Here is a 24,139-nt window from a genome sequence, read left to right as displayed (position 1 = left end):
GCAAACTTAAAAGAAACATATGTAAAGATAAATGAGGCAGATTCTAGTGTATAAGTCATCCATACCACATGCAAAAGCAAAACAAAAGCTTGTAAAGTTTAAATGTTTGTGCCCAAAATAAACGTGCAAGTACCCTACACTGAAGATGACTTGACTACCTTAGCCTCTTGTGAAAATACAAAGCTAAGTTCTTTCTGATGGCCCACTTTGAAAATGATCTAGGATTCTATAAATTTTTAAAAGCTTTTTCCTAGTCTTTAAGTATAATTTGTCTTGATAATACTTATATCCTAAAACAGAGGCACAGATTTGAGAATTTAAATCTTTTTCTGAGTGCTTAGTCTTTCTTAAAGGTAATACTGATGTCATAATTGCTATATCAGCATAAACAAGATATTTGTAAAAATAGCCATTAAATACTAATTCACAAGTATATTTAATGCACATATAAATCCTATGTTAAAAGTATAAATGAGAGGAAGTATAGCATAGTTCTTGGATTTCTAAATTGTTGACCATCAAAAAGTAAACCACCCTCTTTAAGACTTAACAGAACTTTAAAAAAAATTGCTTCAACATATGAATTTAAGACTTTACTTTATTCAGCAAAATCATTTATTTACACAATGGGGAATGCTGGTTTGATTTTGTCAATGAAATAAAAACAAACTGAACAGAGACAATACTGAACTGTATATATATTTTGTATTAGAGCTGACCAACTGTTTCCTTACCTGTATCGGGAACATCAAGAGCAACAGTATCATGAGGACACTGGCTTAACAATATACCACATAGGTCCAGCAACACCCTGGGAGCTTCCAATGCAATTACTAACTTTTTCTTTTTTTATAAATATATAAAAAAACAAAAAGTCAGCAAAACCAGCATTATGATGTAGTAAACAGAGTATAACTCTGAAGTCCGTGGTTCAGTAAAAACCTTATCAGACCATCCACAGTTTATAAAGTGATCTGTTCTTCTTCAGACCACTAATACAGAATCCAAATGGGTGAAAAATATATCACTTTTAGAAGACAATAATGATCTGATAAGGATTTGACTTAATGGAAGTTAAGGGAGGGGGTGGAATTGCAGAGCATAGCCCCTATTAGAACAAGCTAACTTTCCAGATTTTCCAAATTAAAAAAACAAAAACAAAACAAAAAAAAAAACCACTTCAACATGAAGCTACAATACAAAGTTTTTCCATGTTTCTTTGTAAAAAGTTCAGTTTACAATTTAATCCTGGGTTTTTAATGAGAAGGACAGTTTGGGCCTGGACTTTCCCTTGCCCAGGATAATTTTTTGTTCTTCTTTTTGTTGACGTTGTCGTTCTTGTTCTAGTTTCATCCTTTCCTCATGAATCTTTCTTTGTTCTTCAACAATTCTCAACTGTTCTTCAGCCTGGAAGTTAAAAGTAAAAAAACAGAAATTTCTATAAATTTCATGTCTTCTATTTAGTAGCATTTGGGAAATCAAGTGAGAACTTACAATCATTAGGAACATATAACTATGTTTAATAAAACTTAAAGTCACAAAAAGTGAGAGGAAAAAATACTGAGAAATTAGAGAACTTATTATCCCTACATTTTCTGATTTTTTTAAATAAAAAAGATGAAGAAATTGTAGAAAAGCACTTACATATTTTGAAAATGGAAAGAAATTCCTACAAATCATGTGTTGAGATCAATATAGATTCTGTCCTGTTACCTATTTTTATCTACACCTTCAGTACATAATAGATTATCAATTATGAACCAAGGCATGGATTTATTGAAAAAGTATGCTATCTATCAATTACTATAACTAGATTCATAATTAGAAAGGCATACAAAAAATTATAAGAAAAACCCTCACCGGGATCACATTATATTGTTTATATATGACAAAGAAAGACTAAAAACCCGTTTCTCTAGAGCAGGGGGGGTTCCCAAATCCTGGGTTGTGGACCAGTGTTGGTTCACTGCCTGTTACGAACTAGGCCACACAGCAGAAAGTTGAGCAGCAGCGAGAGCAAGTGAAGCTTCATTAGTATTTGTAGCTGATTCTAAGTGCTAGCTAGCATCACCACCTCGGCTCCAACTCAGATCATCAGGCCTTAGGTTCTCACAGGAGAACGCAAAAAGGTTGGGAATCACTCGCTGCCCTAGAGAAAAAATTAGGAAACCATTCTGACCTGGGTGACTATAACACACTACTTAATTTCTAATAGACATGTGTATAATTAACTCCTGCAGAGCATTCATCTTCTTTAATCTCAAGCAACAAACTTCCAATGTCTTCTATAGGTTTCCCCTCTTTACCATGACAATGCAAGCTATACTCAGGGGTCCTTCTCCTCATCAAGTCTTTCTTGCCTCCCAAAATTACCATGCCCACTTCCTTAACTCACAAATAGTTTTACTCCTCTCTCCCAGGGGAAATCAGGCAAATGTGTGGTGGTGATTTTGGTTGTTACAACTAGGGTAGTAGCTCATGGCTTCTAGCAGACAGAGGAGATGCATGCTGCCAGCTATCCTACAATGATGTACAGGACAGCCCTCCACAAGTAATGTTACTAGTGCAGAGGATGAGAAAACCTGCTCTAATCCTTGAAGTTTTAATTTGGTATCACTGCGTTGTCCCTTTTTTCATACTTGATTCTGATCTTAAAACATCACTGCATCCTTTGAATGATTTCCTATTCTCAAACTCAAAATTTAAAAAGTCATTACTTCCATCTTCATTATTCTACTGAAATTATTTTTTTAGATGGACAAAAACTAACATTAAATTTAGTGATCTTCCTCTTCATTCTTCTGTTCACTTTGGCTTGAGTCTCCTATTTGTCTCCACTGATAGGTTTTCGTTTAGGAAAAGTAAAATTCAATGTGACTGAATTATATAGACTGTATGGCAGAAAATGGGGAAGGTAACAGACTTTGGTATGCAATATAAAACATTCAAATTTCACTTTGTGGGTAGAAAAAAAACCCAACTTTTAAATATATAATTAACACAAAGAGGTTATACTTTTTACTTTTAAGATGGGTGTGGGGACAGGTTTGATGCTGGTGGTGACAGACTAAAAGGTAGAAGGTAGAGGATGTGTGTGGGGGCAAATCCACTGTAAATAAACTAAGTTCGGAGATGAGAATTAAAAATAGCAGGAATCTGGTGGGTAGGCAAGATGGAAGAGCAGTGGATCTTCAGATATTTTTAGGTCTTTGTATTCTCGTAAGGTGGAAAACCCAACATAGAGCTGAAATATATCTTCCATTTCTCAGATCTTTTTCCTAAGCTACATTTCCAGTGGGACACACACCTGGGAGACCTCTGGGTACTTTCAAAATTCAGTATGTTTAAGATTTAAATTCCTCTAGCCTAACCCTAAAACACATAAGCCATTTCTATCTTCCTTACAGCTATGCACATTCTATAGCTTTATTTTGTCTTCTCCCTTTCCCCCTAACACTGCCTGAATAGTCACCAAGTTTGTTAATTCTTCCTTTACATTCTCTTGTCTAGAGTTTCTTTTCCATTTCCACTGCCACCATACTAGTTCAGGGCCCCAGATTTCTTTCGAACCTAAAATGTTTTCTATTTCCAGTTTCTGCCCTTTGGTCCATCCCACATTATATTGCAAATCTCACCTTGCTTGAACATTATCCTCTCCTGCAGTCAAGCTTCTAATGATTTTTCACTGTGCATAGAATATGGCTTAACTTCCTAAATTAGCATACTATTTAGAAATTTGTATAATCTCTCTCCAACTTTGTTTCTACTATTCTCTTTTAAATTATCTTATCTTGCCCCTCTTCCCTCCAGCTCATGCCATCTTTCCTCCTACTGAAATCCTACCAGTATATTAAAACCCATTTCAAATCACTTCTTGCTTGAACTTTCACTGATAACTACAACAGAAAGAATGAATCATCCACTTCTGATTATCTTTAGTGAAATCATATACCAATTACTTTATCCACAGTTTTGATAAGTCATCACACATTTGGGATAAAAGTGTGTGTGCATATGTTTGGGAAACCCTTACCAATATAAACACACCAACAGTCACTTTTCCCTAAGGTTCTAACTCAGCCCCTAGGAAAGCAGATTACAGCCTGTGGATGTAAAGGGTTTGAACACCGCAACCTCAACTTATACTAGAAATCTAATTAAAATTAGAGATAGCATTTTTAACCCTATACTATCGATAGAAATTCGGAAGTATGCTATCTTATATAGAGTATTTTGACAGTATTTACTAAAATTACATCTTCATAATACTTTTACACAACAATTTAATTTTCTCAAATTTACTCTTTAAGTGAACTTGTACTCATGCAAAATTGAGCATGGTTATTCAATACATACATAGTTTGTATAAGACTGGAAAACCCAAATATTCACTAATATGGGACTATTAAATAAATTATAGCTCTATGAAACAGAATACTGTGTAGCTGCTGAAAGAAAAAAAAGGAATCCCCTTTATACCCTACATACGAAAATGGAAAAACCTGCAAGCTATACTGTTAAGTGAGAAAAGCAAAATACCAAATACTATGTGCCATATGCAATTTTTGTGATAAAAGGGGAGAATAAAAATGAATGTATTTATATCTGCCTAAAAATGCACTTTAACCTCTAGAAAAATAAACAAAAATGCAATTAAATATACTTTTTTGGAGATAGGAATGGGAAGTGGGTAAATGGGAGGAAAGGCAGAGGAATTTCACTATTTTTCTTAAGAAAAAAAATGAATCATGAGATAACATTACCAAATCAAAGAATTAAAAATGAGATTTTTAAAGAAACTTCCTTTATAGACAGAATTTTATTCAACTGCACTGAAATTATCTTTAATGTTTCAGTTTCATTTAGGTCTATATAGGAGAGAAACGTATATAATATATGTATACAGAGAAGAGCTATAATCTCTCTAGGACATAGGTCACAGTGGTATGCCCAATTTAAGCATATCGTCTTATTAAAAGCACTTAATAATGAAATAACTTTTAAAAATGAATCGAACAAGTGAATATCCCATCTTTACATAAAAATATTTGTATTGTTTGATTATAGCTTTAAATTAGTACAAATGTTATTTAATTACATCTTGGGCCAAAAAAAAAAAGACTAGTTGAGCAAATACCAAAGCCATCTCTAATTTTAACACAGTGGCTCTCAAGTAATGAAATACTGGTTTCCTGCCCATCCATCTCTGTGGGTACCTTACATCTTGTTAGGTACTCTTCTAAACCTTATCCATCCTCTGCAGTAACTGTCTGACTTGCTGCTTCCTTCCTGATGAACCTACTTGCTGGAGAATGTCCATTTTTCCTTTCTCCTCTGTTTCAAATTTATGCAAAGAAAGCATTGTTCCCAATAGGGAGAAGGGCAGGCATGTGTATACACATAAACTAAAAGTTGTCCTCTAAGGATTGCCTGGACAAATTCTCCTTTAAGGATTACCTGAACAAAAAGAAAGCTAACACTCACAATATTAGAGCCATTACACCCATTACCATGTTCTGTATCACAAAGGTGGCTTTCAACCCTGCACCCTACGCTAAAGACTGATTAGTGAAATGAAATACACAAAAGCAAAACCTACCATTATAGTAGAAAGGCCTATTCACTCCTCCTAGTATCTTCTGTCCCAATCATCTTTACCCTAGAGGTCCTACTGTTTTTTAAAAAATTACTGTAAGCATTCTTCTTACACTATTTTTAGATCAAGGTGGTCCTTAGCAGCAATGTTTTTAGCAAAATAGGGATACTGAAATCTACTACTCTTTACTTGAAATAAATATATACGAAATTTTACAAAAAATAATCTGAATAGAAATACATAGCAGGAGCTATAAGAATGATAGAAAACAATGAAAAATATAATTAGGAATCATGCCACTAGTCAGAAGTGTGAATTTCTGCATTTTAACCTTCCAAGATACATCCTCTTCCTCTGAGACTTGTAATTTTAATTCTTTGACTCACCTTCCCCTCTGTAAGTATAATGTACATGTCCCCTTTAGGTAACTGACAAATAAGAAAATATTAGAGAAATCTGATATAATTAGTTCTGACCCTTAGTAAAAACTATGTATTACTAAAATGTTTTAAAGTTATTCATGTACAAGTTTAAAAAGAATAACAGAAGGTTTAAAAAAGCAATCTCTACCCCTATCCCCAGGGACTTATGGCAATTTAATTATTCTGATAGTTAACCCCTTAGGGTATATACTAACTATCATCATAGGATAGCATTAGCTACCATCTAGAGAATTTGTACCACCACCCAACCCACTCCTTCTAGCCCTCTTTCTTCTCAATTCCCTTTTTGTTGCCTTTGTAACCTTATATGTATTTTTGAAAAGTCGACATTAGATAACATCTACTAAGAGTCCATAAAGTGGAAACAATAGCTTCAAAAAGTAACTGAAATGATAAGTAGAGCTTGGTGTGGAATATTAGGTACAAAATCACTGCCCTCCACAACTCTAGAGATTACTCTATAATACCCACAAAAGGAAATCTGATACCTTCAGGATTTTATCATTTATGTCCTAAAATTTCACCATGTGTTCATCGAGATGTGGTTCTTTTAATATTCTGCACCCTAAATTCTTTCTCTCTGTTCTTTCAGGTCAGCTCCTTTGTCTTGGTCATTTACTTCCTTTTTTGGAAGTTTTCCTTAAGTGTATGGCTGTTAGGATTACAACAAGAGGTCCTCTCTGGTTCAAACAACACTCTTTCCCTTCCTTTTTCCTTTTCTTCCTCCCTCCGGATGCCCTTATTACTATGTTTTCTCTTTACAGTTTCTATTGCCACCTTAGCAATTCAAGTCCCTATCTTCTAACTGGCCTCAGTGACTTTCTGGTTTCCAGTCTGTCCTTCAAGCCACTTTTCACAATGCATAAATGTCCAGAAAGTTTTTTTTTTTTTAAGTTACTCAGAATGCATTAATCTTAAATCAGCTTTTTCTCTTATCAGGTAGGTATAAGCCTCTCACTAATTGAAAATCATTAACTTTACCATTATTTCATTTCAAATTAAAATATTTAATTAACAATTACATTTGGTGCCAGACCATATTTTTCTATCTTTTAAAATGTGTAAATCTATCACTATTAGCTATCCTAAGTACTACACTGTTTCAACTTATATATGCTCACTCTACCATAAATACCCCATTCTCTTTTCAACTGTTAGTTTCCTATACCTGCTGTTAACAAATTACCACAAACTAGATGCTTAAAACAAATTTATTATGGAGGCCAAGAAATCCAAAATCAGTATCACTAGAACAAAATCAAGGTGATGACTAAGCCACATTTCTTTTTGAGGCTCTAGAAAAGAATCTGTTCCTTGTCTCTTTCAGCTTCTGATGACTGTCAGGGTTTCTTGGCTTGTAGAAACATCACTCAAATCTTCAAGGCCAGTATCTTAAAATCTCTGTTGTCTTCATATCACCTTTTCCTATGTGAGTGGAGTCTGTTGGGAGTCTTGGCAGCCTTTCCTCATCATGTCCCCTCCCTGTTCCTTTCAGTCCAAGTTGGCAGTGTTTCTGCTGATATTATATCCTCAAAAACATTGTGGGTCTCCTATGTCTGTCAGGCCATTAGATAAGAGGCTCCTCCAGACTTTTCCTGGATAAACTCATCTAATCCTGGCCGTTCCTAAAGTAGCTGAGGGAACCTATGAATCACATGAATAATTTCTTCAACATTAACAAAACATTGTCCAGACATACCCTTGGCCTTCTTTATGGAGCAAGTTTTTCTAACAGTGAACTGTTAGAAAGGTTAAAAAGAGTAACAAAAGGTTACTCCTAATTTAGCATCTTTTATAATGTAGATAGGCTGAAAACTTCCCCAAACAAGTGCTCATTCCTTTTTACTTGTCAGTTCAACTTATCTCTTATTGAATTTTACTATAAATGGCAAGAACAAACCAGATTTCATCTTCAACACTCTTAGAAATAGCTTCAGCTAAATATGCAAGCTTATAATGTCTCAGTTCTGCCTTCCACACAATTGTAAGACACAATTCAGATTGGTTTACTACAATAAGGCTTCCCTTCCGTTTCCAATAACATGTTCTTCAGCTGCTTTTTGAATCCCACCAGGAGAGTCTTTGAAGTACATGTTTCTACCAATAGGCTTCTTAAGGCAGCCTAGGCACTTTCTATCACGTGCCTCAAAATTCTTCCAGCTTCTACTCACTTTTCAATTTCAAAATCACATCTGCATTTGTAAGTAAATTATCACAAACTAGGTAGCTCAAAACAACACAAAGTTATTCTGGAGGACAGAAGTCTGAAATCAGTACCACTGAACCAAAATCAAGGTGTCAACAGGGTCTTGCTCCCTCTGGAGGCTCTAGGAGACAGTCTGTTCCCTGCCTCTTCCAGCTCCTGGTGGTTGTCAAGATTTCCTTGACTTATGACCATATTATTCCAATCTTCAAGGCCAGAATCCTCAAATCTCTCTCTGCTCTATCTCAACTTCATGTGTGTTGTATGGTAAATTCTTCTGCCTCCTCCTTGTGAGGATACATGTAATAAATAGCATTTAGGGCACAGTGCATAATCCAGGATAAACTCCCCATCTCAAGACCCGTAACTTAAACACATCTCCAAAGACCCTTTTTGGGAGGGCCATAAAAGGTAACATTCACAGGTTCCAGGGATTAGGATACAAATACCCTTTTTGGGGTGTGTGGGGGCATATTTTTCAGCTTACAACACAAACTCATTTAAAAACCCTTGGTTACATTTTTCTATGAACTCTTTTCAGAGGAATCTCTTAATTGCAAAGTGAGATCTGGTTTACTTTAAACTTAAGTATGTGGAACACATGTATTATATAATACATTTTCAAGCATGGAATTATTTTTTCATCTCTCAAACTGTTGAGGTACAAAGCCTTAAAGCACAATGAACGTGGTAAATCTCCCTTTTTGGCAAAGGGGGAAACTATTTCAATATTAAATTGAGGCATCATTCTGTAAATCTAGGACTTATAATTTGCATATATTTTAAAACTTCAAAGAATGCCCCCACAGTTAAAATTGATTTTTCTTTTGTAGCGTGTTTACAAATCTATTAGAAATTGTCAGTCTTTATTATAGTTTAGGTATTGATATGCAGAATAACCAACCAGGTTCCATTCTCCTATCTATCATCTACACTAGGGGATAGTTTGAAGGTCATTTTTGCTACTGACAGAATCTCCTGGAAGAACATATTTTATTCTACAGTAAAATCTATCACCTTCCTTTGTCTGTTTCCTTTTATGAATAAGATTCATATACATTTCAGAATATCTGGGCTTTTGCCAGGAGCATCATAAAAAACAATGGCATAGAAAAGAGAACTTTAAAAAATTTAAGGACTGCTTTTTAACATTTTAATGAAAATAAAAATTCTTCATTGTTTTTAAACAGCCCTTTAAATATCTGAAGATACTTGTGCATTGCCAGTGCTAACCCAAGAATTAGGAACCATCTGCCAAAATGCCAGGTCAAACCAAGCTAGAGTTATATTCTTATTTGATTAGATAAATCAAATATATCTACTGTTAAGCGTTTTGCCTCCTTATGGACAAATATTATCAAATATCTTGATAAAACAATTTGGAATTGAAATGAGCAAAACTTACTTTTACACTTAACATGATTCTCATACAAGAGAACATATATGTGGTTAAGCTAATGTATTTCTTATTACAGTCAATACTGGGACCAATCTTTGAACTTTTGCCACAAAGACCTACTTAAAAGTCAAAATATGGCTTAAATTTACTTTCTTTACTAATCTTTTTGTGTGATCATAAGTTTAAAGTTACATACAAGTCTACCAATTAGAGATAACTACTCTTAGCACTTTGGCATATTTCTCATCTATAAAATATGCAAATATTTTTCAAATTAGCAGAGTACTGTATTTTAGCCATTTCCCCCCGTATTATCAAATTCTTGACTACAGAAAAATCTACTGTATGTATAATTTATCTTAAGAACCTGGGCAATTTTTACAATTCTAAATATGGAGAGAACATCTTTGTGTGTAAATTTATTTGTATATGATTCAGTTTCCATTAGATAAACTCATAAAAGCAGAATTAACCTCAGGTTCCTCATATTTACTGATTTACCGTTATTTCCTAAAATGGTCATATCCATTTAAACTCCCAGGATCACCATATAAAGAGTCTCCTTATACCATATCCTTGGCCAACCCTTGCTACTAATGAAAAAAAAAAGTCTTTCCTAATTTGATATTTAGTATTAGAGAGAGGTCATTTCTTTGCTTCCTTATTGAGGTTGGGATATCGTTACAGGAAATTATTATAGCTACTTTTCCTTCTACTTACATGTATTACCTCTTTTATATCTTCCATTTATTCCTTCCACCATTCCTCCATTAAGGAGCTGGTCTTCATTGATCTGTAAGGTTGTTGTATTGTTCTTTCATGGTAACAATGTTTAAGAAGTCTCCCTCAGGGTATTTTCTTTTTTAACCTATTTTTAATGTCCTTTGAAAACCTCATATGCTATTTATCACGCAAACTTATTACACATAAAATTGGTTTACTACTACAACTGTTTCTATTTTTCCCACTAGCCTGAGATATCCCACACATTCTTGCCTCTATTCTAATTCTTCAGAAAGGCCTCTGACCTGCTTCTTTTTCCTTACACTCCTGCCCCCATCCTAAAGACAATTTCTAACTATCTATCAAAACCCAGCTCAGGATTATCTCTTCTAGCAAGGTTCCCAAGGCAATTATGTTAATTATCACACATTATCTATACAACTTAGCAAATATTTTCATTACTATTAGTTAACTTTTACTGGAGTTATCCATATCTCCACAAATACAGTAAACTCTATGAGAATTTTATGTCTTGTCTAGTTTTATCTTCAAACTGCTTTTTAAACATACTAGTTTCTCAATACTGATTATGTGAATAGTTAAGCCTTGCTCCCTCATGAGAGAAAGCATCTCATTCTTCTTGCTTTATACAGAAACAATGAACCAATCCATATTACCATCACATTTATTACGTCATGAAGCAAACAAGACTATTGGGTTCAACAAGATAAACTATCACTACTAACATGATCAAGGAAAGTCCTACGTTGTTTACAACACTATTATATTCCTCCTCCTTTCTTAAATGATCTATTATTTTCATGGAGCTTTCAATATATTCTATGTAATATTTCTTAATAAATATGTATAAAGATCAAAGAACTGTGCTCAAAAAATGAGGGAGAGAAAAGGGCAACAAAAATGAAAGAACCCTCAATATGTGCCCTGTATCTTTATATAATAACATTTGTCCCCTACAAACAGAATGCTCTACTTTGCCTACAAGCGGATGACTATCAACAGAACCAAATAAAATTTAATTTTCTCTAGTATCAACAATATCTTATGCTTCAAACTTTACTGAGTACAAGAAGCAAAGTAGTTAATTATGTACACATTCTCATCAAAATTTCCCAAACTAAAATTTCTTTTCCTTAAGATATCTTTTCATTGGAGTTTTATCAATAACAGGAAGTTAGAATAGCGCCACCACAGTCTCTCAGGTCAAACACAAATGTTCTCAATAGTGCTAGTCTAAGTATAGCCTATGAACCAGTGACAGTTTACAAACTAACAGATACAAAACAAGGTATGTGTTTTAGAAGCTTTTCTAGCCAATTTTGACCTCATTTTTCTAACAATTCATCTTAATTATATTTTGCAAAAGTAGAAGTCTGGGACAAACTGGAATTAAAACACAAAAAAGTGGCCAATAACCATCACTTGAAAAGCATTGCTATATACTTGCTAATGTTTTTCCAGTAACGACACACAAAATTTTACTTTTATAGTTCATGAGAGTAAGCAAAAAAGGCTGCCAGAAGAATATAGAGGCCAAGCTGTCCCTAGTCACCCAGACACCCACCCTAGGGTCAGAAAGGATCAATATCTTGGCAGAGCAGACTAAGATAGGAAGTTTTACTCTAGAAGTCACAATCTGGCATTCCAGGCCACTCACAAACTGAACTCTATACACTATCCAACCTTTTATCAAGACTTCAGAGAAATTCTTTCATACCTACTTGGTAATTTTGCTTCAATGTTTTAAATAACAATTATATTGTTTCTCTCTTCTGGAAATAACCATGCCCTTACCAACTAGACTATATTTATTGTTCAAAGCCCAACTTTCAAAAGTTAAATTAAGATTCATACTTTCTTAAGTCCTATCTGCACTGAGATTTTCTCCTTACATGCAATCACATACTTATTAATGAGCATCTAGTAATATAGCTCATGACGATTCCTTATCCATTCAATTCATATCGCTTTTTCTACCAAAGCAGATTTTAAGTTTTTCATTAGAAAAGCAGGATCGAGTCTTCCCCTTCCATTATGGCCTTCGAAATAACTAGGATAGCAATATTACTTAGGATATTTATAGCATTGGATCTTACCTAGGACATACTACCTTTTAAAAGATCATGCTCTAGAACCAACTACCCCCATAGTTTTAACTTTCTATGTTCTTATCTACTAGGGACACATTATCTATGATCCTGCTTTCATCCCTACTCTCAAAGGGATCTGCTGTGATTTACTTAGATCCCCTCAGATCTTTTTCAGTGCTTTTATAAACACCGTCACAGAATTTAATTTTTTCTAAACCTTTTAACTGGAGCTAGCAACTGACTCCTTTCCCTCCAGTTATCAGTATGACTTAGCAGCAAATGTCTCCCTATGGCTGAAATATTCTCAGTACATTTCTAAATAGACAAAACTTTTCTATATGTCTAGAATCAAGTTCCTTCTGGGTTGTGTCTCCATTCCTGGGTTTTAAATACCACTAATCACCCATTCATCCTAAGTAAATTTATTTCTGTTTCTGACTTATAGTGTTACTTTGAAGTAGAATTCCCATATGCCACCGCCTTCTTGGGAAAAAGGTTTTTCCTCACACAGTAACACCTGACTAGTCTCCTTTTTGGGGGGATTATATCCATAGTTCTTAAAGTCTAGCTTTATTCTTCATCATAGTTTTTTTCTATTTTAAAAAAAATTACCTCAAAATTCTTATATTGGCTTATTAAAACTTAAAGATCGCTCAACATAACCTATTACATATCCATATTATGTTATAATTATAAGTCTCTGTATTCTTTGATTATAAACTTTGAATAGGGAAAAGAATTATCAATCTGGTATACTTACTAACAAATATATACTAAGTACTTATTCCATCTAGTAATTGGCAATCATAAGTAAACAAATGAAAAGTGAAATGTGGCTTATTAGTTGGTTTAAATACCTCCAAGCCTCTTTCTTTTAAGGCACAGGAGAAATGTGAACAAGGTCAGGCTAAAAAATAAAAAAACAGGGGATGAAGATAGTGCAACTGTCCCTAGGAAACCTGTTAAATCACTGTAAATTTTGGAACTGTCTTCAGATTAATTAGAATTTCTGGATTGCCTCCAAATAGATTACTCTGGGTCAACTATTTTATTCTCTCCTTAAATCCCTTAAAATGGCCCTAAGAACTCTAAAAATATGCAAAATCATTCCACAAAATTTGGAAAAAACACAAATACTATTTAAGTATGCTTTATACATACCAGTTTGGCTTGTGCTTCTGCAATTTTTCGGTTATTCTCTTCCAGTATTCGCTCAAGCTCCTCACGTTTTGCACGTTCTTCCTCCTAAAGGGGAGGACATGTTAAGATGTTAGAAAAATAAAATGTTTATTTTTATTGATAAATATTTACTAATCTTCCTCTGAACTTTTTTGATCTGACTTAAGAGGGTAGCTTTATAGCTACCTTCTGTCTGACAAATGATAAACTGTGCAGCCACTAAAATTTGTTTCTAACACTAAATTTCAATCATCCCTCCCAGTCCAAACAGCAACCGACTAAACCCTCCCTAATTGATAGTTTCCTGGCAATTATTACTAATATTTTAATATCACACAAATCAACAAGGACAACTACAAAACTGGATAGTATTTACCAAATTAAAAAAATAATATAAAATATAAATAAAGTGAATATTTGTCTCACCAATTATGTATACCTACGTATTCTTTACCTATACTCCTTTAATCAGCATTAAAAGTTGAATATTTACTGTCTTGTCCAGTGTCCTGCAGAGTGTGCTCCTCGGCTGCCATACGCGCCAGCTTCCTCTTTAAAATGATTTGTACTGTTAGCTTGGCAATACCTGCATCAGCAGCTCAACCATTTATAAAGAAACAACATACAAGGAAGGCTGAGCTGAGGAATGCAGATGTTTATGGTAAGAAGGAACAAAAAATGTAATTCATCATTCCTAAGGCAAACAATTAATAAGAAAAATACATTTACTGTTAGTGAAAAATACAAATGGTAATCCATACTTCATGGAACTAAGGGCTTCTTCCATGGGGAAAATGGACTTAACATTCAGATGTTGACAATTTCTAAAGGCAGCTTATCTTGTCATCTACAGTCTGATCTGAAATTCAGGAATCCAAGGGGTGCATAGTCAGGAAATAAAATTCTGTAATTTATTTTTTTCTTGGAGAATTTAATGAGACTTTATAATGCAAACTTATATGAAGACTGCTTGATGGCTTGGGCAGTGTTCAGACCACAGCATACATATTCAAATGATTTTAATATTTGGAAAGTCTGTCAGAGGGTTGTGTCCGTGTAAAAAAAAATTGTTAATATGAAACAAAAAGCACATGAAGAGAAAAAAAATCTTCCTATGATTAATAACTCGCTACAAGACAGCACCATTACTCCAAAAATATCTTCATTATTAAAAGCGCTGATATAAAAATTTTCATTATATTCAATTGCATATAGTCTGATATCCACCAAATATAGACATGTATATCTAATTAAAGACAGCACAAGGGAAAATACATTTGAAAAGCTAAGCTTACTGGAAAACAGAGACTATGTCAACTTGTCCATAATAATAATGCCGAGATTAAAAATGACAATGAGTTTTATATTTTGAGTCAAATATTTCAATTCAAGAAAATATAACAGGATTTCCTGTAGCACATACCAATGGAATTCATATTCATTATGCAAACTATTTTGAGGGACACTCAGTACGGTAAAGTAATTTGCCTTGAGTGTTTCAGTGACTTTCAACAAGTTTTAAGATCCTGGAGTAATCAGTGCAAATAAGCCATAAAGCTTCAGTAGCAAATTACTGTCTCACAGAAAGACATTTTCAACTTCTGCTCCAGCTGCTGATAAAACAAATCATGTGTTTAGCTTGACTCCAGACAAGGACAACCTGTTCCTTCATAACTCTCTAGAGAAAAAAAGGAGTTGTTAGTAGATACTAAAAAAGTGGATGAATAATCTGGACATTTTTCCTAAAAAGATTTTTTGAAACACATTAGGAAAATGGAGGGCCTTACGATCAGAATCCTAGAATTAGTCCACTGTGTTGAAGCAGAATTTGGGGTAGGGGGTGAGGGATAAAACAAGGAAAAAAAGAGCAAGAAAACCTATTTATCAAAAAGCAGGTGCTTTTGTCACTCAACGTTAGGCCCTGCTCCTTTAAATCTGACTGAAGGCAAAAGCCTCTCACAGTCTAAGTAATAAGAGTGATAAACAGGAAAGAATACATAACCACAGGTGGATTTTTAACCTTTTCCCTTTACCACTCCCTGTGTCCCCCCACCCTCCCAAAAAAAGAATTTAAGTCCTGCAGCCATGGCAAAAGTTTCAAACACTTCTCAAATATGTAAGCCAGTTCCAGTAAATCAAAAAGTTTCCTTGAATACGTTTTATGAAAATAACTTTTAAATGTCAGCACTTCTGAATAGGCTAAAAAATTAACTTTCGCAGCAATGTTAAGTTTAAACGAGAAAGGAATTAGTCTGTATTCCATCTCTTTCTGAACTGAGGAGGCACACCCGACACTGAAAGTTTTGCCATGGACTGTCTCTACTTTCCAAACGACCGAGCGTTACCTCTCTGGCTTTTTGTGCTGCAAGCTCAGCTTGTCTCTGTCGCTCGAGTTCTTCGAGCAACTGCTTTTCCATGATGCGCTTGGCTTCCTCCACCCTTCGGAGAACTTCTCGCTCAATTTCATCCTTCCTTTTCTCCAATTCTTCCTCTACCCTTTTTGCTACCAATTCTTCCACTCTTCGTGCTGTTTCTTCCTCGATGAGTTTTTCTTCTATTTCCTGCTGCCGACTAGCAAAGAAAGTGGGAAAAATGACTTAGGTGAAAAAATAAACTTCAAAACTGAAACTAGTTATAAATCTGTGAAATATGTAACCTCATATTTGTACCTCATTATATAATTCTATGATTTTACAATTTATTTTCATCTAACAGTTAAGGAAATGATACCAAGATGTTAAGTGATAAATTCAAATAAATATGACTTTTTTTTTTCCTATTATTTTCTGAATAAAAAAAAACTAGTATATTCGAGAAGCTTAATTCATTAGTCTTAATTTAGGAATGTAGAGCAAATCTGAAACAGGAAATCCACTTTTGTCACCAACTTTAAGCTGTTAAACATATGGATTTGCTCATTTGCCAATCTGCCCAGTCGAAGAGTTGAGCTACAAAAATTAAGATATAGGAGCGACCACTATATAGCAAGCAATTCACACCAGCTAAACTCATTCTCCCTCTCCTTTCCTCCAAAATCAGACTACAGACTCAAAAAGATTCAGACTGCTAAGGCAACAGCTGCACAGCTTTTATTAAAAATACAGACCACCTTCAGGTTCTGAACTTTATTACTGTAACTTTTCTTTCATTTGTTATTTGATTTTCAATTAAAAGCTCTTGTAGGGATGGGAAAGTGGACTGAAACCATATATTTATCATCGGTTCTATCAAAAGGTCCACTGAAACATAATACTGTTTTAATTATTTTAATCTCACATAGATATTATGAACCAACTTATTTATTCAAAATTCTATGCTAAAAATACTGATATTTATCACAGCATTACACTGGAAATCTTGCATGCTTTATACCACTTCATGTATCTAGTCTGAATTGAAGATCAGTATGAAGGAAAAATATAAAAGATCTCAAATACTTTTATTTGATTACAATTAAAATTATTTTGAGATAGACTGGGACTACATTAAAATTAATTTGACTAATTTCTTTGTGTTTAATAAAGACTTTATATTTTCTAAGTGACCATTAAACACCAATTCATTTTAACTCAACTCTATGTTTGGGGGTGATTCAAGTCCCATTCAAGTGGTTGCATTCTCAACTCTTGTTACTTATTCACAGTGATTCCATACTAACACCAATGTATCTTTAACATTCTGATTCATTTCATTTTCTGCATTTAAAATTTTTATGTTTTTCTGTCAAGGAGATAGTAGCTACTTGAGATAGCATAACTTCTTTTAGGTTCTAGATATTCAGAATATCCATTCTGAAGACGGTGTTGCTTGTTTCTTAAATATCTCCTTCCTAACATTACGTTACTAGCAATTTTTCTTTAAAAATTAAGATACAGAAGCCTAACACACTGTAATTCTTTTTTTTTTTTTTATTCTTTTCTAACTTCCAATAAAACATAGCATTAGAGTAGTTTCCTTTATAACAACTCAGGAAAAGAGAACAAATACTCACCCCAACACTAAATATGAATAGCCAGGGACATCTAAAGGAAATCAGACAGCTATTTCAATGGGAATTAAACTATATCTCAAATAGAAAAATACTATCTACTTCATCCAAAAGAGAAAAATAGATGAAGTAACACTGACAACTGCTGAACCTGGATGAATGGATATATTAGGATTATAGCATTCTCTCTACTTTTGCATGAGTTGGAAAGTTTTCTTAATGCAAAGTTTTAAAAGTACGCACCCATACACATACATTTTGCTCATTGGTTCTTATGTAAATATAGAGAAGCCTACGAAGAAACTTTATTTTACAATTCCTAAGACAATGACAATTGTAAAAAGTTCCAAATAAACTGTTCACATAAAGTAAAAAAGAGGGGAAACTTACTGCAAAAGCCAGATCAGCATGGTGTTAGCTCCCCATTTCTCTGCTCCCACTGATGGGACACCAAACCACAAGGGCCAGGTGACAGGCAGTGCAAGCACAGGTGGTAGTGGGCTGCTCTGCTGCTAAGGAGTCAATTCTAACTACAGCTCAGTAGTTTTATAGCCTGAAGGGGAGGGCAAATGGGAAGTCCCAAGCTCAAATGAAACCAAGAGGATGAAAAATGGCCTACTGGAGTTTCTCACAAGGCTGCTTATCTCTCTTTGTTCCTGGAGAAACCACAGGGCAGCCCACTCGGACTACAATTAAGTCTTACTGCTGTGTCCTACATGGAGACAGGCAAGGTCATGCCACCACAGCAGAACTGTTCACTTACAAGTATTATCAAGAATATAATTTCTGTTGTTGCTGTTATTCCTGGTAAGGTTAAAATTGCTACTTCAGTAAATCAGAAAAAATTAAATTTTAGATTCAGTGCTGAAATAAAGTTCAATATTGCTTTAATCCCCCTCCCCATACATACTGAATTCATAAAACCAATGGGCATGTGATGTGTACAACTGAATTAAGCATGAGTTAAACTTTACTGATGACAAATAAAGCAGATAAGCTTCATAAGAGACACTAAATTTTCTTGAAAAGAAAAACACTTTTGGTCATTAGTATCTTTCAAAAGATGTATCATATAATTGCCTCTCTACTCTTTAAAACTTTTGTCATAGGAGTTGTCTCATTGTTCTTTTAACACTCTAATCTTTTCATCAGCCTCTTCTGCTGAATCCATTCCCCCTTGTCAAAATTCTGGGCCACTGATGAAAAAACTGAAAGAAAATCTTTAAGTTTTTCAATGGAAATGGGGTAACATTAGGTCTACATTTTCTCCATGCTCTCAGGTATTTTAAACACACCAGTCACAATTAATTTTTAAATGGCAACTATTAAAACTAAACAGTACTGTTAAAAGAGTATCACTTTGTACAGAGTAACTTTCAATATTATTTGAAAACATCTTTAAAATGTATGAACTCAACCCTAGGAGCTTACTCATGGGAATCACTTCATAATATTAGCAAACAGCATTTACCCAATTCTGCATAGGTACTAAATACTCTGCCTACAGCTTTATGCACCATGTCATCATTTGCACTTTCATGGTTCTTGAGGCAAAGCAGTTTACTCCTGGGCTCCACCTCACTGCATGTTGCTGAGAGGTGACTTTGAAATTGTATAGACTCCAAAGCTAATGATCTTAAGCACTCTTCACTGTTTCTCCAGGACAAATCTGAGAGGCAAAGGCATGCACACATTTACAAAGATTTAAATATCAAAATAATCATTTAAAAAATTCGTAAAATTCTTACAAACGCCAGAAAGATCTTATGCCCTGACGTTCTACCTCAAAGCACTAACTTCCTCAAAATATATAGTTCCATTTACTAAATATACTCATAAAAGCTACTCTTTGCTCTCAAAGGTTCTCAAATATACTTTGAAGAATCGCTCATATTGATCTCAGATTGTTTAGATAATTTAGAAGGCTCTTGATCTATCATGCAGTTCAACACTAAGTGTTCTCAAACCTAGCTATTACAGGCTACAGTAAGTTACTATTCCATTAAGTTTCCTGATTTGCTGCAAGTCGTTTTCAGTTGCCCACTTTTTCAACAGTTAATACAACATAAATAAAGCATCTTGAAAGAATAAATATGAAAGTGATAAAAAGGGTACAGGGAAAGGGAGAGAGGGAACCATACTAAATGGCTGGGACACAGGAAAGGAAGAGCTTTTGAATTGAATTTTGAGCCAGGTAAATCGGCTATTCAAAATGAGAAAAAAAAATATTTTTTGAATGTTAAGATTTGCCTTTTACTGAATTAAGATTACAACTAGTAAGATCACTGCTTAAATTCACCAGGCTCGATCTGGCTTTATGTACATAAATTATATAACATTATGTGTTGAGGCACAATATATGTCAAGCATTGTTTAGATATTTTACATGCACTATTTCTAATCTTCATAATAAGCAAGACAGGTTATCTCCATTTCACAGATAAGAAAACAAGCTCACTAGTAGGTGATTTATTCAAGGCCTCAGAATTGTAAATTGCAAAACAATCCAGTTTCCAATCTTACAACAGAAGATTCTAATTTTGTCTTCTGTCTCACACTGGACCTTTTGAAGATACACTTTACACTCACTAGACATTCTTCTGGTACCTGTTCTCTACTTCCACCAGGTGCATGTCTTCCTCCATCCAACTGTAAATACGAACATTCCCTAAGGTTTTTTCCATCCCTGGGACCAACTACTCTTCTCCACCCCTCTTCCTGCATCATTCTGTACTCTCAAGGTTTCCCCCAGGCTTGTCCTCCATAACAACCTTGGATAAACTCGCTATATCCAAAAATTAGTGCCCATAGTTCAAGTGCAAAATGGAAACTCCCTTTGATTTTTCTCTCTCCCCTAGCCATTGGGTTACTGACATTTTAACCAGTGTCTGACACACAGTAGTTACTTAACATTTGGTAGCTGAGATGTACTAGCCACAACATAAGCATGAGAGCCTGCATTAATGCTTTCTTTCCCATGTTTCATATCCAATTTATCTGTTCTTAATGTTTCTTAAATTTGTCCCTCTTCCATTCCAACAACTGCTCCCACACTACTCCTGTGCTGACTTAATGTAACTAGTTTCTATGCTATACAGCAGTTAGTTATCTGTTTTTTTTGTTTCTTTCTTTCTTTTGGAGGGTGGGGGGATGGAAAGACCCCCATGCCATTTACCTGCTTAAAAGTCTCTCCTGTTTCTAAGTTCCTTAGTATGGCATACAAGACCTTTCCCACAATCACCACCCTCTAGTTTACCTCTCCAGTAATTCCATGACTCTTACTACTTATAGTACTTCATGTTCCAATTAACATTAACCTTTTTACCCCACTTTAGCCCATTTTGTCTCCCTCCCTTCATTCCGGCAGTAGAGTTCTCTCTATTTTTACCCACAACTCATTCCTTAGGAGAACTAAGGGTTTAACCAATCTAGATGCTTCAAACTTTCTACAATCACATCGCCATCACTGAATATACACACTACAGTAGTACCTGGCTACCTGTCTTTAAGCTAGATCAAGATCTTGGAGAGGGGTCAATCATCTTCATATTAACGGTACCTAGCATAGTGTCTGGCACATTAAAAGCTCAAAAAATATTAGTTGAATGAACCAATAGGGATTTGTAGACAGATGACTTCTGCCCATTCCCATGGCTCCAAAACCTAGGTCTTGCCACTGTTAGCTTTGCATTTCTAAGGCATTAGACCACATCAGGTATTGTGTACCACGTGGCACACAAAATTCTGTGTACAATTGGCTGCCCTATCCTTCATAAATGCTAATAATAGTTTTCTTCTACTAACTTGGGACTACATGGCTGCTCTGTTTTCTCATTTCATCCCTATATTTCTTCTCGGCTCTTTTTATGTGCAGCTTGCTAAATGGTTCTAATCTTCACATACCACATTTTTTTCATTTTCCTACAAGTCGTAGCTTTCTAGTGAATGGCAAATCATCACTCTTTGTTTTCACATGGAAGTTATCTCAGAGGTATTTTAAGTAATTTTTTAAAAATGTTAATATGTTGATAGTTATTTGAGAGCTCCATCTTTACAGTTAATTTTGTTCCATAACAAAAAAGTGAATTCTATATAATCAAAGTTTGTTGTGAAATAAGTTGTACTTGGTCTTCATATGTATTAGCAGTTCTAAGAAGGAAAGATGAAAGTGTTGTACATGTTTTGAAGGGATGCAGCTAAATACCTCTCCAAGTACTGCTTCCTCTGTAATATTTATTAGTGAGTGCTCCAATCCCCTATCTCTTAATAACTTTGGTCTTGAAAACAAACTCTGCTGGAAAATCTACATAATACAAAGCCAGTTGTAGATAAATTTAAATCCCCTAGACAATTCAGTACACATAAATTTGTCTCAGGAAAATTCTAAATTCTGTAACTTTCCTGCCTCATGAGAACTTTCTAGACATGCACTGAAAAACTGAAGACGACAGTTGCTTAAACAGGGACCGTGAGCACATCTGTCTCAGCCTACCTTTCAATAGGGGAGGGAAAGGAATTATCTAGAGCAGAATCTCATGGTCTTAAACCAAACTAAACAGTACCTTTTAAACACAAAAGTTCAATAGTTTGAGATTATAGACGCCTGCCCTTGAAGTGGCTTTTTTTCAGAAATACATCTTACCCAAACAGTACGTTAAGAACCTTACTGTGACTCAGATTTTCCTTACATGAAAGTTCTATATGTGGACAAAGCAAAAAATAAATAAAAGCGAATATTCAAGTGTCTTCTAAACAGCAGGTTTCTAAGGGGAAACGAATATCAGGAATGCAAAGAAGTTTGCTACAGAAGAATATAAATCAAAATTAAGAAAGAGTAGGCTTTGATTGGGATTGTGGTTACGCAGGTGAACGTGGGCGTCAACACTTATCTACTGTACACTTAAGGTTTGTGCATTGTTTTCACACTTCAAAAAACAAAAACTGAGTAAGCCCAAGAAAAGAAAAGCGACAGCCACATTTTTAACGAGATGAATACATTAAAGTAAAATTCATTTCTGGAGGTGTACTGTCCGATCAGCTAAAGTGTCTCATTCCAGAGAAGCCCAGTCGCAAATTTAAGCTGCAATGTAAGAATGCTCTAGACAGCTGCGATTTGCATCCCACGGGTTAATTCCTTTCTGCTCTTCTCCAGCGGGCCTGCAAATGCTCTTCACACGCCTTCTGGCTGGTTTATTCTTCGCCCCTACAGCCGACGCAGCTCTCCAACACCACTCAGAACTCCACCCCCTACTTCCGGCACTCTCCTTCCCTCGCGCGCGCCAAAATCGCTTTCTCCCCTCTTAAGCCTTTCCTGCTCAAGCCCCACTATTCTCCTTCCCAACCAGCTCGTGGGGCTGTCCTGCCTCAGGCTTTCCACAGCCCGAACGCAGCCTCTCAGGCAGGTTCTTGCAACCCCTCCAACCTCCGTGTCCCGCCCCACCTGCCCAGCGCCCCAATTTCTCACTCTCCCCGCCCCCCAGCCCGTTCCCCAGCTCCCGCCCCTCCCCCGCCGGCGCTCACATTTTTCGCTGCCGCTCGAACTCCGCTTTCTTCTCCTCCTCCTCTCGCTTCTGCTTTTCGTCCAGGCTGCTACGCTTGCTCACCGTGCGTCCGAAGATGTCGATGCGGTCGGGTGGGGACGAGGCGCGCTCCCGGTCCCGCTCGCGCCGGGACACGGCCGTGTTGGTGGAGCGCGAGCGGGACCGCGACTCCCGCCGCCGGTTCCGTTTACTTTCCCGGGATTTGGAGCGCTTCCGCACGCGCTCCTTGTCCCGGGACCGCGACCGGGACCGGCTCCGCTTCTTGTTGTGTTTGCTGCTCTTGGTGTGTTTGGAGCGGGACGAGCTCCGGCTCCGAGACCGGCCCATCCTTCCGGGCGACGCTGTGACTAACCGCTGGCCTCCGGCCCCGCACGCGCCTAGCTTCTTTGGCCTCTGCCTCTAGACGCAGGCTGGCCGTCCCGTTGAAGCCAGGGGAAGGAAAACTGTCAGCTGGCTGACTTTCTGTCACTCCTTGAGGTCGACAGCCGCCACGAAGACCGCCTCCAACAACAAGGCCGCAACACCAGGAGTTGCTAAGATGGCAGCCACGGCTGCACCGGCCTCCCTTCCCACAATGCCCCGCGCGAAACGCGCCGCCGCACGAGCCCCTCCCCCTGACGATTGTTGCCGAAGGCGAGGCGAGCGCTTCCGAGCGCACTCGGCTCCTTCCGCCATCACCTGCGCCATCCTGACGCGCGGAAGCCGAAGTCCCTCGCTTCCGTTTTAGTGCACTTTTGCTTTCGGGTAAGATGCCAACCAATACTGTAAGAATAAACCTGTCACGTTTTGGTGCGAACGAAATCATGCCTTACCCCGAACTAACTGCTTTATTTTCTAAATTGGTTTTCTCAGGCAGCCCTAAATTATATTGGAGTGACCCTGAGAAGATCGCTTGCCTCTCTGAGCTTAGTTTCCTTATTTGTACAATGGAAATAACTACACTTTATGGGGTGGTTG

At 36.1% G+C, this 24,139-nt stretch overlaps 1 protein-coding gene across 2 annotated transcripts; it reads right to left on the bottom strand.

Moving 5' to 3' along the window:
- Positions 1-580: 580 nt before the first annotated feature.
- On the bottom strand, positions 581-23,758 carry ARGLU1 (arginine and glutamate rich 1). Of its 2 annotated transcripts, none has more exons than XM_016119609.2 (4): positions 23,163-23,758; positions 16,000-16,225; positions 13,637-13,720; positions 581-1,407 (listed from the first exon to the last, which is right to left on the bottom strand). In XM_016119609.2, exons 1-4 carry the CDS (start codon positions 23,507-23,509, stop codon positions 1,243-1,245), a joined length of 822 nt encoding a protein of 273 aa, XP_015975095.1. In that variant the 5' UTR covers positions 23,510-23,758; the 3' UTR covers positions 581-1,242. The 2 variants fall into 2 exon arrangements, 1 of the variants encoding a protein (XP_015975095.1); XR_001593854.2 differs by having other exon boundaries at positions 1,374-1,407; positions 14,148-16,225; positions 23,163-23,752.
- Positions 23,759-24,139: the final 381 nt, after the last annotated feature.

This window comes from Rousettus aegyptiacus, unplaced genomic scaffold, assembly GCF_014176215.1.
Source record: "Rousettus aegyptiacus isolate mRouAeg1 unplaced genomic scaffold, mRouAeg1.p scaffold_m13_p_11, whole genome shotgun sequence".
Lineage (NCBI taxonomy): Eukaryota > Metazoa > Chordata > Mammalia > Chiroptera > Pteropodidae > Rousettus > Rousettus aegyptiacus.
Note: the sequence above shows the minus strand (reverse complement) of the source record. Positions and strands in the feature narration are given on the sequence as shown.

What these genes read in the sequence shown, in the direction of transcription:
- ARGLU1 (XM_016119609.2), bottom strand. Translation starts at nt 23,509, where the DNA reads ATGGGCCGGTCTCGGAGCCGGAGCTCGTCCCGCTCCAAACACACCAAG. An exon ending in CAGCACAAAAAGCCAGAGAG is followed by an intron (nt 13,721 to 15,999) that starts GTAACGCTCGGT and finishes CCTCCCCTTTAG; the next exon opens with GAGGAAGAACGTGCAAAACG. An exon ending in CAGAAGCACAAGCCAAACTG is followed by an intron (nt 1,408 to 13,636) that starts GTATGTATAAAG and finishes TTTAACTTCCAG; the next exon opens with GCTGAAGAACAGTTGAGAAT.